Source organism: Cervus elaphus, chromosome 24 (assembly GCF_910594005.1).
Source record: "Cervus elaphus chromosome 24, mCerEla1.1, whole genome shotgun sequence".
In the NCBI taxonomy this organism is placed as follows: Eukaryota; Metazoa; Chordata; class Mammalia; order Artiodactyla; family Cervidae; genus Cervus; species Cervus elaphus.
In genome coordinates, this window is record NC_057838.1 from 14,581,849 (window position 1) to 14,597,182 (window position 15,334).

A 15,334-nucleotide genomic window follows, 5' to 3' on the forward strand; every position below is an offset into this window, starting at 1 on the left:
AGAACTAACTGCCAGTCATGTGAACCTTCTTTGAAGTGGACTCCCAGGCCAAGCAGCTTCCTTGGTAGCTCAGCTGGTAAAGAATCTGCCTGCAAAGCAGGAGACCCCAGTTTGATTCCTGGGTCAGGAAGATCCCTTGCAAAGGGAGCAGCTACCCACTCCAATAGAAATGCCTGGAGAATTCCATGGACAGAGGAGCCTGGCAGGCTAAAGTCCATGGGTTGCAGAGAGTCAGATATGACTGAGTGACTTTCACTGTCTTTCCCAGGCCAAGTCAAGACTTCCAATGATGCAGCCTTGGCTCACAGCCTGACGGAAAGCTCATGAGAGACCCTGAACCAGAACCATTCAGCAAAGATGCTGCTGGATTCCTGACCCTTGAAATGGTGAGAAAATAAATGTGTGTTGTCTTAAGCCACTAAGTTTTCTGGTAACTGGTTACACAACAATGGATAATTAATACAACCACTATCACCTAGTTCAGGCCACCATGACCTCTCCTGAACTCTACTTAACTATACTTCGTATAGTTCCCCACATCCATAACTACCCTCCAAAACATAATTCTCCAAACCAGCGCTACAATCTTTGAAAAACCTAAACCAGTATCACTACTTAGAGGTTAAAATTCCTCAAAGGCTTCTGATAGATACGAAGAATAAAGACCAAACTCCTACCAGGCATAAAAGCCAGTACATAATCTGGTTTTTCATAAAGGCTTTTGAGAGGGTAACAGGCAGGAAGGACAGGGGTCTCCAAATGGAGGAAATAAGCTGCAAGTGTCAGACATTATTTTTATCTCTCTCTTAAGTGGCAGGAGGAAGGAGAAAAATATGTTCTATTTTTTTCCCCTTCTCTATACAAATTTAAAAAGAGGTTGCTCTTGAAATTCTGTGTTGCCATGACACCTGGTTCCACCTGAACTTTTTTCAAACCTTGAACTAAACAATGCATTTATCTTATGGAAATGTTTGTCTTAAGCTATGTTAATGTACTATGTATTTACCCTAGATTCTGTCTTCAAGTCAGTTCCACCTAAAGGCTCAGAACTGACTTGACAAACCAGTACGTTATACTCATACATTGTTCTCCTAATCTATGTTAATGAAAGGCTATATATTTGTATGGAAATCTGCCTTTCTTCAATATTCTTGTCAGTCATTTTATGGCCTGGGATGACTCAGTTCAGTTCAGTTCAGTTCAGTCGCTCAGTCGTGTCCGACTCTTTGTAACCCCATGAACCACAGCACGCCAGGCCTCCATCACAAACTCCCGAAGTTTACCCAAACTCATGTCCATTGAGTTGGTGATACCATCCAACCATCTCATCCTCTGTCATCCCCTTCTCCTCCTGCCCTTAATCTTTCCCAGCATCAGGGTCTTTTCAAATGAGTCAGCTCTTCACATCAGGTGGCCAAAGTATTGGAGTTTCAGCTTCAACATCAGTCCCTCCAATGAACACCCAGGACTGATCTCCTTTAGGATGGACTGGTTGGACCTCCTTGCAGTGCAAGGGACTTTCAAGAGTCTTCTCCAACATCACAGTTCAAAAGCATCAATTTTTCTACACTCAGCTTTCTTTATAGTCCAACTCTCACATCCATACATGACCAATGGAAAAACCATAGCCTTGACTAGATGGACCTTTGTTGACAAAGTAATGTCTCTGCTTTTTAGTATGCTGTCTAGATTGGTCATAACTTTCCTTCTAAGGAGTAAGCATCTTTTAATTTCATGGTTTCAATCACCATCTGCAATGATTATGGAGCCCCCAAAAATAAAGTCAGCCACTGTTTCCACTGTTTCCCCATCTCTTTGCCATGAGGTGATGGGACCAGATGCCATGATCTTAGTTTTCTGAATGTTGAGCTTTAAGCCAACTTTTTCACTCTCCTCTTTCACTTTCATCAAGAGGCTCTTTAGTTCTTCTTCACTTTCTGCCATAAGGATGATGTTATCTGCATATCTGAGGTTATTGATATTTCTCCCGACACTCAACCTATTGTATGTGTGTGTATATGTATCTAAATATACATATATTTATTCCTAAGTACATGCTTGTGCATGCTCAGTCGCTTCAGTTGTGTCTCTTCATGATCCTGTGGAATGTAACCCACTAGGCTCCCCTGTCCGTGGGATTCCTCAGGCAAGAATACTGAAGCAGGTTGCCATGCCCTCCTCCAGGGGATCTTCCTGACCCAGGGATTAAACCCAAGTCTTTCATGTTTCCTGCATTGGCAAATGGGTTCTTTACCACTAGCGCCACCTGGGAAGCCCTCATATGTATATACATATACTTTATTCATATATCCATACACACACATACATACATACATACATATACATACAGTTCAGTCATAAAAAAGACTGAAATCTTGCCATTTTCAATAACATGGATGGACCTTGAGGGCATTATACTACGTGAAATAAGTCAGACAGAGAAAGACATACTGCATAATCTTACTTACATGTGGACTGTAAAAAACAAAAACAAATCAAGCTCATAGATACAGAGAACAGACTAGTGGCTGCCAAAGGCAGAGGATAGGGAGTGGGAGAAGTGGGTGAAGGGGGTCAAAATACAAACTTCCGGTTCTAACATAAATAAGTCCTGGGGATGTCATATACAGCATGGTGACTATAGTTAATAATACTGTATTGCATATTTGAAAGTTGCTGAGAGTAGATCTTAAAAGGTTCTCAACACAAGAGAAAAAAATTAACTATGTAACATGATGGATATTAACTTGGCTTATTGTGATGATCATTTTATAATGTATACAAATATCAAATTATTATGTTGTTCACCTGACACTAAAAGAATGTATACGCCACTTTTATCTCCAAAAGTTTTTAATTAGAAATTTAAAAAAATAAAAATGATAATTTCCAAAGCACTCTTTCTTAGTAAAGTACTAAAAGATACACTTTGGCAAAATAGGGGAGTTATAAAAGAAAAAGAAGTCCAGAGGATGTAGGAAATAGAGGCTCCAACCAGAAAAGGAGGAGGGAGTCCCCTGGTGGCCTAGTGATTAGGGTTCAGTGCTTTCACTGCAGTGGCCCAGATTCAATCCCTGGTCAGGGAACAGATCTCACAAGCTGTACAGTGTAGCCAAATTAAAAAAAAAAAAAAAAGAAGAAGAAGAAGAGCATGAAAGTTCCAGGACAATAGCTGTATAACAGACCTAAAGTCAAACTCGGTCTATGTTACAACAGACAACTACAGAAAATGAGTATCCAAGGGAAAAAAAAAAACAGAGTAACTGTCTTGTCTGACCATGTGGAAAATAGACAAAGAGGACTTTTATATTCCTTTTAGAAGATCTGGGAAGAAGAAATAGAAGTACACAGAAAACTAGGAAAATTTAAAAAAAAAAAAAGAAGGCAATTATTAACTCTAAGGAAAACAAAAGGCCTATAAGGAAGGAGAAGTAATCAACACTGAACAATAGTTACACAGTAGTAATAATGTAAATACTGAATACTGGTTTAACCCCCAGTTGTTCCATAAATTGGAGAAGGGAATGGCAACCCACTCCAGTATTCCTGCTTGGAGAATTCCATGGACAGAGGAGCCTGGTGGGCTACAGTCTATAGGGTCACAAAGAGTCAGAAACGACTGAGCAACTTTCACTTTAACACTGTGCTATAAATATATTGCAGGATGGCAGGTGGGGAAGAAGAGAAAGCAAGAAAATTGAATCCTCAACTATCAGAGTGACAGTCAGTCAGTCATGTCTGACTCTTTGTACCCCATGGACTGTAGCCCACCAGGTTCCTCTGTCCATAGGATTTTCCAGGCAAGAACACTGGAGTGAGTAGCCGTCTTCTTCTCCAGGGGATCTTCCCAACCCAGGGATCCAACCCAGGTCTCCCACATTGCAGGCAGATTATTGACTGAGCCACCAAGGAAGCCAAGGGAAAACCAAATACCAGAAAATAGAGCTAAAAAAGAATGAAAAGTGGTTGTTTTAAGGAACTGGAACTGAGCGTTGCAAAGGGATAGGTTTTTCTTTAGAAGATTTTTAGCACTATCTTATTTTGTAAACCATTTGATGTGTGGTACTGGTTAAAGAATGTAAATATAAGAATTACTTGAAATAAGTTTAGACAGAAAATAAATCAGACTACTACAATAAAAGATGAACCTCAATGTATTTAAATGTAAGAAAATGGGACATAGCGTTGGCTAGACTCAGAAAATATGGTCTGAAAAATCACCTTTAGGAAAATTAAATAGATCTATTAAACCATTAAACATCTGTTTAATAGTATTTAAAATATATATATATACTATTTGTGATTAAATTCAAACACACAATTTATAATAATCCTTATTAATTTATAAATTAAAATATATACAAGCATACAAACTTTAAATAGTAAAAATTCTTAAAGAAGAAGTGAAGTGGCTCAGTCGTATAATAATTCTTATTAATTTATAAATTAAAATATATACAAGCATACAAACTTTAAGTAGTAAAAATTCTTAAAGAAGAAGTGAAGTGGCTCAGTCGTATGCAACTCTTTGCAACCCCATGGACTGTAGCCTACCAGGCTCCTCCATCCATGGGATTTTCCAGGCAAGAATACTAGAGCGGGTTGCCATTTCCTTCTCCAGGACATCTTCCCAACCCAGGGATTGAACCTGGGTGTCCCGCATCGTAGGCAGATACCTTACTGTCTGAGCCACCAAGGAAGATCTAAAAAAAATTCTTAAGGAAACACAAGTACAATTCATAAAAAGAAAAAAGTAAAAAAGGTTATGATAAACAAAATTATAATTAACTTCTAATGATTAAGTAAATTAAATGTGTATCCAAGACAGTCACAATTATTTGACCTCATTACATATATTACAAAGCACTGTCTTGAAATATCACCAAGTAACTTTGCACTGAAGATTTTGATAGATCTTCTGTTTGGGTATTTTTTAAAACTAATATAGCATGTTCTATCAAAAAAAAAATCTGGACAGTGAATCGAATCGTTGTTACTGAGGATGTGGTTATGGTAAAAGCCTACATTTGAAGTGCCTTCGTGAGGAATCAGATTCTTCCCAAACTAAGAGACTCAGCTTTAAAATGTTGTCAAATCTCTTTCAGGTTTAGAACCCTCCTGCCAATGTAGGAGACACAGGTTCAATTCCTGGGTCAGGAAAATACCCTGAAGGAGGGCATGGCAACCCACTCCAGTTTTCTTGCCTGGAGAATCCCATGGACAGAGGAGCTTGGCAGGCTCAATCCAAAGGTTGCAAAGAGTTGGACACAACTGAAGCAACTTAGCACACGTGCATGCAGGCATACACAAATGTCTTTCACATCAGTAAAATTTAGGAGAGGATCTCCTACGTTGGGTGCCTAAGGCAATCCACTAGGCGGTGGGGGTGGGGGAAATATCAAAATCTCTATCTTGAATTTTAATGCACCCCTTTGCATGTTATTTCTGTTGACTTCATGTACTATATATACAGTGATATGTGTATAGCATTTATAAATAAGCATACATATATTGCCCCTTCATGGATCACAGCCTTGTCATGGCAAAGGTGCTGGCATAACTGAATGAAGCTAGGAGGCCAGGAGTCACCAAGATGGATGGGTCACATTGAAGAGTGTGGACAAACAAAATGCTGTCCACTGGAGAAGGAAATGGCAACCCACTCTGGCTGGACAGTATGAAAAGGCAAAAAGATATGATGCTGGAAGATGAGACCCCCAGGTCAGAAGGTATCCAGTACACTACTGGGGAAGAGTGGAGGGCAATTACTAGTGATGGTCATATATTAATACCATCACTGACTCTATGGACATGAATTTGAGTAAACTCTGGGAGATAGTGGAGGACAGAGGAACCTGACGTGCTATAGTCCATGGGGTCTCAAAAAGTCAGACCTGACAGTTACTGAACAACAATACAACAATAATACATATATTGGCAGTGTGTTATCAAAAGAATTTACTAATGGAAGGTCACGATCACAAATACTTGCAGAACACTGATTTAGCTATTTCTCCCTACTTGTAGCGAGTGAACCACTAGAGTAGCTAGTGTTCATGAGTGAAGAGGACAGGGGAAAGCTAATATATCATTCTAAGCTAAAAAGCTCATTTTATGATTGAGAAATATACAACTACGGGGAAAAAACTAACTTTCTCACTGCAAAAATTTATATAACATTCAGATAACCTGCTACATTTGAAGATACTGTGATATAAAGTAAACATGTTGAAGTATACAAATGGCTAGATTTTTTACAGTCCTTGATATGTATATTGGTCACCCATGTCACAGACTATATCAAAACAGTACAATAGTGTGTTCATGTGGTAGTCATAAAAGCCAGTGTTGATGAAGAAGTGTTCTACAGAAAGAAAAAAACCCTAGAAACCATTGATTTAGGAATTAAAGGCTCCAGCATTCTAAGAGTATTTTATTCTCTCATACTGAGAACTTCAAGAACATCAAGAACTTCACTAGTTACTGTCCACTATAGTATGCACTAGTCCACACAGGGATACTTAAATTAACTAAAAGTTAGTAGAATTTAAAATTCATATCCTCAGTCACTACTGTGACATTTCAAGTGCCCAACAGCCACACATGGCCAGTGGCTGCTGGACTGGACAACACAGATGGATAACGCACCTATCAATGTGGGAAGTTCTGTCCAACAACTCTGCCCTAGGATAATATTCAGAGACTCTCAAGCTGAAACTTTCCGATTTTATACTTACTGACAGTCACTCTGTCCTTGTCCCCCAGCATGATGTTGTTTGGCGTCAGGTCTCTATGGATGATCCTCTTCTCCTTGTGCAAGTACCGAAGAGCCAGGCACAGCTGCAAACAGCAAGCAACAAACAAAGGTTATTTCCTTGATATATACGGACAGACAGCCACTCACAGCCACCACACACACCTCTGGGGAATCAGCTGAGACCTTTACTGTTTCATAGGAAAAGTTAATGAAGATGAACGATACCTGTATAAATATTTTCCATAGTCTGTCTTCAGCAAAATGATGTCGTTTTTCCTTCAAAGAACTGAAATGCTCTCCAAGAGGGGCCCCTTCTATAAGCTCCATAACTATATACAGCCTATCATCTATATATAAAAACAGAAAAGGTAATAGAAAATTAAACTCAATATAGACATTTTGAAAGAACTTATGAATTAGAATCCAAACTTCCCAATGGGTGTTCAGGGCACACACATCACAGAAGAGTTAGGAATGTGGTTTCACTCAGCTGGAAGGGTCAAGGGCCAGGGGGCCTTGGGGGCCACTGGATCTCTTTCAACTACAGGCAATCCCCTAGCATAAGTTTACGGTGGCAAATGTTACCATTTTCTGTGTACACCAGGACGTGGAAGGGCTAAGAATCACCAAAGAGAAGCAAACGCTCCCGTCACGGAGAATTCCCTGAAGAACAGGTAAACCCATCTCTCCACTTAGTGCTCTAAAATTCACACTTAAATCAAACTAGACATTCAGAAAAATGTTTTCAATGTATTGTTCTTCAGTCTCATACATTTACCTTACAGTGTTTTACAGTGAAACATCATGGTTTAGAAAAAAGCGCATTGGATACACCACCCATGATAGAAAATCTCAGCTTCTGACAAGGACTGAGAAAGCTGGCCTTCTCCAGATTGCAGCTGATGGGTCCCAGGAATCTCATAACTGACTGGCTTTGCCTCTTTTCTTTGGATGTTAAGAAACAGAAGTAAATTCTACTTTCTCCTCCAAAACTAGTATGAAACTATTAACAACAGTATGTGATATGTATCTTCTGTAATGTTTTGGATGTATGTAAAATAGGTATGGGCTTCCCGGGTAGCTCAGCGGTAAAGAATTTGTCTGCCAATGCAGGAGACAGAGGTTCAATCCCTGGGTCAGGAAGATCCCCAGGAGTAGGAAATGGCAACCACCTCATATTCTTACCTGGGAAATCCCATGGACAGAGGAGCCTGTCCACGGGGTCACAAAGAGTCAGACACAACTGAGTGACTAAACAACAACAACTAACTTTAGCTTTATTTTAAATTTTCTCACCTTCTATTTCCTTTTATCATGATTTCCTAATCTATTTCAACATATTTTATGTATTTGTAAAATCACTTTCAATTCTTTTCTGAAGAAGTCACGTTATTTTGTTTTCAAATTAAGATGAATGGTATCACTTCAGCATAAGTCAGAAGCCAATCTAGACCTCTTTATGATGGGATGTGTGCTAAATTATGGGAAATTATTCTAACACCAAGAACAAATGGCCGAGGGAGCTGGGTTTGCTGCAGATTTCACCACTGAGTTCCTCTGAGTCAACCAGAGGGTGGGAAAACTCGTAACACTGCCAGGTTTGCACAGCACTAGCACTGACAGGGGCTTCCCAGGTGGAGCTAGCGGTAAAGAATCTGCCGGCTAACGCAGGAGACATAAGAGACACGGGTTCGATCCCTGGGTAGGGAAGATCCCTTGGAGGAAGAAATGGCATTCCGGTTTTCTTGCTGGGGGAATCCCATGAACAGAGGAGCCTGGAGGGCTATAGTCCACGGGATGGCAAAGAGTCAGACACAACTGAGGACCTAAGCACAAACACTGATAGAGAGGCAGCGAGGAAGCCCCTCCATGTGGAGACTTACTGTGAAATTTCACAAGTGAAGCACGTCAGGTCTATTAAAATGTATATTGCTTCAGTCAAAAGTTCTATTGTTTTTCAAAACAAGTCTGAGTTTGATTTTATCTCAACGTTTGATTCTGTATTCCATCATCCTAAAGATGATGCAGAGTCAGGGTTCCATCGCCACCTTGTGGCAATTATCTGAACTTCAAGAGAAAGAAACCTCAAAAACCCAGCCCAATTTGTTTGAGGGGAAGACGGTGGAAAAATCATCTGATTTAGAAGAGCGGGATGATATGGGAAAACGGCATTGAAACATGTAAATTATCATATGTGAAACGAATCACCAGTCCAGGTTCAATGCATGATGCAGGGTGCTCGGGGCTGGTGCACTGGGATGACCCAGAGAGATGGGATGGGGAGGGAGGTGGAGGGGGGGCTCTTTCAGGATGGGGAACACATGTACACATATGGCGGATTCACATTAACGTATGGCAAACACCACTACAATATTGTAAAGTAAAATAAATAAATTTAAAAATAATTTAAAAAAAGAAAAAAATCATCCGATTTAATTTTTTAAAAAAAAGCTTTTTATTTTTTCTTAAAGAAGCCACCATCCTTTAGTTTTATTTTCTCCTGATCCCACTAAGGGCTTTTTGTATATGAAAATAGCAATAATTATTATTTTGGTTTGTTCATGAAATCTTATATAGAGAGATCTAAGTATTTTATAAGTATCTTTTGATCTTTGACTATCAGTGTTTCACTGCCCAAGAAAGTGATGAAAAATATCAATTATCATACATATAACAAAAAAAAGGTAAAGAAAAGAGTTGATTAAGCTTATTTTGTAACATTCTTTAAAAAATATGTAAGTAACATAGATACTTTATTAGAAATATCATGAAAACTCATACTTACTTTCCAGAAATGTTTTATAATAGCGTACAACGTTTGGATGATAAAGCTATAAGAAAATAAATAAAAAACATTACACCTACTTCAAAATATAAACTTGTGTTCACAATTTAGTTGGGCTTCATATTTGAAAACAACAAAGAAATTATCCTGTTTACATTTATTTATACAACAAAGCATTTCAAAATATCATCTAATTTTTCATGATTCTTTTTCATATGCTGCTTACAAAACTATTCTGAAAACAGCAATCTCCTATATAGCCTTATAAAATAGCAATAAAAACTGGTTGTGCTTTCTCACTTAATTTAACTAAAATGGAGGATTATAGAACTGGAAGCTATCTTAAGAATTCATTTAACACACCCTGCTCCAATACCACAGATTGCATAGAGGAGAAAACTGAAATGAAATAATTAACTTTGAACACATATACCTATGCTCTTAACCTCTCCCTGCCACTTAAATGTTTATATAAACTGTGTCTATTTACATGACTCATGTCTTTCTATGCTCTCCAAAATTAGTGTGAAACTAATGGTAAAGAATCCACCCACAATGCAGGAGACCCGGGTTCAATCCCTGGGTTGGGAAGATTCCCTGGAGATGGGAATGACAACCCACTCCAGTATTCTTGTCTGGAGAATCCCATGGACAGAGGAGACTGGCGGGCTACAGTCCATGGGGCTGCAAAGGGCTGACATGACTGAGCGACTAATATTTTCACATCAAAATAAGCTATTAATCCCATTAAAATTATACTAATAATTGCCCATGTCTCCCTCCTTGAACAAACTTAGGGCAGGCTCCTCTAGGTGCTCCTCTGGACTAGGCCTCCTCTCCTTAGCCTGCCTGGTTTTGGGGAGAATCCTGCTCAGTTAGTTTAGTGGGAATCTCGCACTCTTGATGTCCAGTCAAGTTCCTTACCCCCTATCTTTGCGATCTAATCAAGTTTTTCTTCCCCCAACCTGATAACTAGCCAATTTTCCATTCTTTGACACCCCCAGCCCTGACTTTTAGTTGTGAGTCTCCAGTCATGCCTCTTCAGTTGAGAACTGAGTTCAATCTCTCTCCTTTCTTGCAATAGTTTGACTTCTATTGCAGTGGTCCTGAATAAAGTTTTCCTTGCGGTTTAAAAGTTCTTATTGTGTTACTCTCTCCGTTTGTCCCACCCCCACCGTGTCCTCCCCACTGCCTGTGTCAGTAAGTCTGTTCTCTATGTCTACGTGTCCACTGTTGTCCTGTAAATAGATTCATCAGTACCGTCTTCCTAGATTCAAGTTGGAAACTGGTGGGAATTTTCTGTATGACTCAGGAAACTCAAACTGGGGCTCTGCCCTCATAGCTCAGTAGATAAAGAATCTGCCTGCAGTGCAGGAGACCCGGGTTCGATCCCTGGGTCGGGAAGATCCCCTGGAGAAGGAAAGGGCTACCCACTCCAGTATTCTTGCCTGGAAAATCCCATGGACAGAGGAGGCTGGTGGGCTGCAGTCCATGGGGTCGCAAAGAGTCGGGCACGACTGAGCAACTAACACTTCACTTCACTTCAACAACCTAGACAAGTGGAAGGGTAGGAAGTGGGAGGGAGGTTAAAGAGAGAGGGGACACATGTATACCTATGGCTGACTCGAGTTGACACATGGCAGGGGCCAACACAATATTGTGAAGCGATTTCCCTCCAATTAAAAATAAATAAGTTTGGGGGAAAAGTTCTTATCATAAGGGAAACATGTAGCTACATGTGGTGGATGTAAACGAACTTGGTGTGGTGATCACGTCATAATATATACAAATATTGAACCATCATATTGCTCACCTGAAACTAATCTGCTGTCATATCATTTATACCTCAACAAAAGGGGTCCCTGGAGGTGGGCATGGCAACCCACTCCAGTATTCTTGCCTGGAGAATCCCATGGACAGAGGAGCCTGGCAGGCTACAGTCCATAGGGTCCCAAACAGTTGCACATGGCTGAGCACACATGCACTCCTAAAAGCGTCCAGTAAAATTTCTCTTTGGCATAGTTTACCTTAGAATGGGTGGTGGTTTAGTCGCTAAGTCAAGTATGATTCTTGTGACCCTATGGACTGTAGCCCACCAGGCTCCTCTGTCCATGGGATTCTCCAGGCAAGAATACTGGAGTGGGTTGCCACTTCCTTCTCCAGGGGATCTTCCCAACCCAGGGATTGAACCCAAGTCTCCTACACTGCAGACTTAGAATGTAACATGGAAATTCTACTTTTTTAATAAGGGATAATTTTCCAAAAGAATACTAAGTTCTTGTGGTTGTTTATTTACAATTTGAGTTTCTAAGTAAACTGGAGTTTGTTTCATCTCAGAACAGTCACTGGTACATCCTAGATGTCTTGTATCTCTCTCTAGCCTTTCTTCTTGCCATTTCACAGGAGAGTCCTCTGGCTGTCCACCGAAACCTGCCCTCACGCTGCTCCATCCATCAGGTGGCAGCAGGATGCACTTCCCACCACAGGTCATGTCTCTCAGCCTCTCCTGCAGCCCTGAGGGGGCTTATCACTCAGCTCTCCCCAGTGGAGGGTGAGGGGTGCCCACTGTCTGAACCCGAAATACAGGGTGCATCACCTTGGTGGCTGCAATGGGAGAGGAGGAGCAGGTCCCTGCATGACCACGTGGAGCAGAGCAATGCACCTGGACTGGCAGGAAGATGAAGGCCCCACACGCAGAGGCCTCGCCTTCAAGCCCATGTATCAATATTTTGGGGCGTCTTTGTTACTGCAACTCAGTATTAACATTAACAAATACACTCTCCCATTCTAGTACCACTTCTCCCACTCCTGTCTGCCATCACCGCCTCCTTTCTGACCTCAGTTTGCTGTCCTCTCCTTAGTTTAAGCCCATGGTGACATCACAGTCCTACAGCCTTGAGCTCTCTCAAAGTTCAAGCAGAGGCCTCCTATGGCCCCACCCTTATGACTTTTCTTCTTAGAAGATATTCTAAAACCACTACTTTACCTCATCAACTACCAAGTGGCCAGCAGATTTCAAGTTCAAGTCACATGTGACTAGGGAAGCAAAGAGCCATGTTCTTGACCTAGCTCACTCGCCAGACTGTATTCAGATTTGGATTCAAGGAGATCAAACCAGTCAATCCTAAAGGAAATCAACTCTGAGTATTCATTGAAAGGACTGATACTGAAGCTGAAGCTCCAATACTTTGGCCACCTGATGCAAAGAGCTGACTAATTGGAAAAGACCCTGATGCTGGGAAAGATTGAGGGCAGGAGGAGAAGGGGGCTACGGAGGATGAGACGTTTAGATAGCATCACTGCCTCAATGGACATGAATTTGAGCAAACTCCAGGAGAGATAGTGAAGGACAGGGACTGAACAACAACAAACAGCCATGGAGATAGGTCTCCCCCGGAGTCACAGACAAACAGCACCCACGATGAACATATAAACAAAGAAAGCTGAAAAAGAAGCCAGTGTGTTCACTGATGACAACGAGAAACCCCATTTCTCTCTGACATGCTTGTTCTTTCTCCTGAACACACCTTCATGATACTTAATTGAGTTGTTAACACTATGTTTGAATATTCTGCTCAAGCCAATAAATAATAACCCAACTTGAAAATCCACAGTTTAGATAAAATAATCCATATTTGAGGAATGTCGACAACTTGGTTCCATTTGACAAAAATCTGGGAAGTCTTAGTCATACTCTTATGCACATAATGAAGTAACCAAATACACTTCAACATAGTAAGAAGGAAGCAGATACACTTTCTCATACATTATGCACTCTGGGCTGTGAACTCAATTGTTCTGCATTCCTGGCCCTGATGTAGTTATAATCCCACATGCTGTCTGTGGTTCAATGTCAAGCCTTAGTTCTCCTGGTTGATGTCACCTCAGTGCCAATTATTTTAAACAGAACTAGTTCCTACACAGCATGGACAGGAACAGCACAGGAACTCTACTTTTTGGATGACATTTACTTAAGGAAAACACCTTTGTAAGCAAAACCATTACCTGTTCTTTAATTATGGTTAATTCAGAAACAATATTCCTTATGCTGCTGTCTCGGTCTTTTTTATCTTTTCCAAATGCTGGGTTATGTAAGTTGACCTCTTTCATTGCTAAAAGATTTTGACCACTGCGCTTCCTAACCTAAGATAAACGAGACAGAGAGAGAGAGAGAGAACAGTAGAGAGGAAGACAGTGATTACTACAGATTAATAAGTTCACATGATTAAGCCAAGTCATCTCAATTAGTTATATAACTTTAAAAATTCAATTTGAATTTACACTAAGCTCAGCTCAAAAAAATTGTTATCAATATCTCCTGAATCAGGTTGTCGTTTTTAGCAGGATTTTACTGGGTAAATACAGAAACAATGGTGTGAATTTGGAGAAGGTGTCATGCATTAGGACAAGCCATTTTGACTATCTGGATGAGAGATCAATGACACTTTTTGTCTTCAAAGATCAGTGGCCCATTTCTAGAGCTGAGAGTGAGATGTCAGTGTGGCCATCTGTTGGACAAAAACAAATCATTCTACTTTTTATTTCTACCTGCTCACCAACAAGCGCTCCAATTCACGTGTGTGTGGGTGTGCAGGGAGACATGCAACTTGTTTGGGAACATCAGAAACATTGTTTGAGGGCCAGGTCACCTTGTAAACACAGCCAAAAGCTCCACTGCCGAGATGATCCAAAATCGCATAGTTGCCTATATATTTTGAAGGAGCTTTATTCTGATTAATGCTTTCAACATTTTCAGCAATTTGCTTCAGTTCATCCTCCTAACCAAAAAATGAAAAGGAAACAGGTCACTATGATAAACACATCCTAACCGCATAGCAGCCTGCCAAATTAGTTAAAAGTCAAGACTTACCACTAATAAATTCAACTTTGATACTAATTCTTCGTAAGCACTGATATCACGAACATAATGTCCTATATCAATGAAGGTCTCAAACAGGTCGGTGGGGAAAAGTCTACAGAGAAAAATGCACACACATACTTCATGTAGGGGTTGGAAAGTCTGGCCTGTTCCCTCCCTTTGGTGCCCTCGTAGGTAAATTACATTAAATATACTGGCCAACAAATGGGGGCAATAATGCTTTCCAACTTATCCCACAAAAATAAACTAGACACACATGTCTCAGGGGGCAAGGAAAAGTAACTGGAAAGGGAAGTTCCAGAGATCTGCTGCACAACCCTAGCTTACAGTTAGGAACACTAGACTGCACAGTTAACAATGTAAGAGGGTACGTGTCATGCGATGTGCTTTTTGCCACAATAAAACAAATAGATATGATACAGATTTTACAGAAATGTTATCTGTAAGGCATTTGGGGGTATGGTATCAAACAGTAGGAATGGATGCTTACCAGATGTCTACTGAGCACAGAGCACTTTCACAAATGCCGTTTGAGTCAGTCCTCATATTAACCCGAGGAGGGAAATGGTAACCTAACTTTTGAATGTTTCATGAAAACAGTTAAAATACAGATGAATAAAAATGAAGATATTTATGCATCATTTCCAAGCTACTGGTTTCAAGGGTTTGGGTTTATTAAAATCTTCTAAGTCCACCGATGTGGATGATTTGTTGTTATTGTTCAGCCACTGAGTCCTGTCTGATTCTTTGCAACCCCATGGACTTCAGCACATCAGGCTCTGCTGTCCTCCACTATCTTCCAGAGTTTGCTTAAATCATGTCCATTGAGTCGGTGATGCTATCTAAATATCTCATCCTCTGCCGCCCCCTTCTCCTTTTCCTTTCCATCTTTCCCAGCATCAGAGTCTTTTCC

At 40.4% G+C, this 15,334-nt stretch overlaps 1 protein-coding gene across 2 annotated transcripts in view; it reads right to left on the reverse strand.

Moving 5' to 3' along the window:
* The window catches only part of NEK10 (NIMA related kinase 10), a 292,923-nt gene that overhangs the window by 181,867 nt on the left and 95,722 nt on the right, over nt 1-15,334 (reverse strand). For both annotated transcript variants that reach the window (XM_043886665.1, XM_043886664.1), the window contains 6 exons: nt 14,413-14,515; nt 14,192-14,320; nt 13,548-13,685; nt 9,543-9,588; nt 6,983-7,104; nt 6,738-6,840 (listed from right to left, as the gene is read on the reverse strand). In XM_043886665.1, coding sequence (XP_043742600.1) covers nt 6,738-6,840; nt 6,983-7,104; nt 9,543-9,588; nt 13,548-13,685; nt 14,192-14,320; nt 14,413-14,515 — 641 coding nt within the window. The remainder of the gene's footprint in view (nt 1-6,737; nt 6,841-6,982; nt 7,105-9,542; nt 9,589-13,547; nt 13,686-14,191; nt 14,321-14,412; nt 14,516-15,334) is intronic.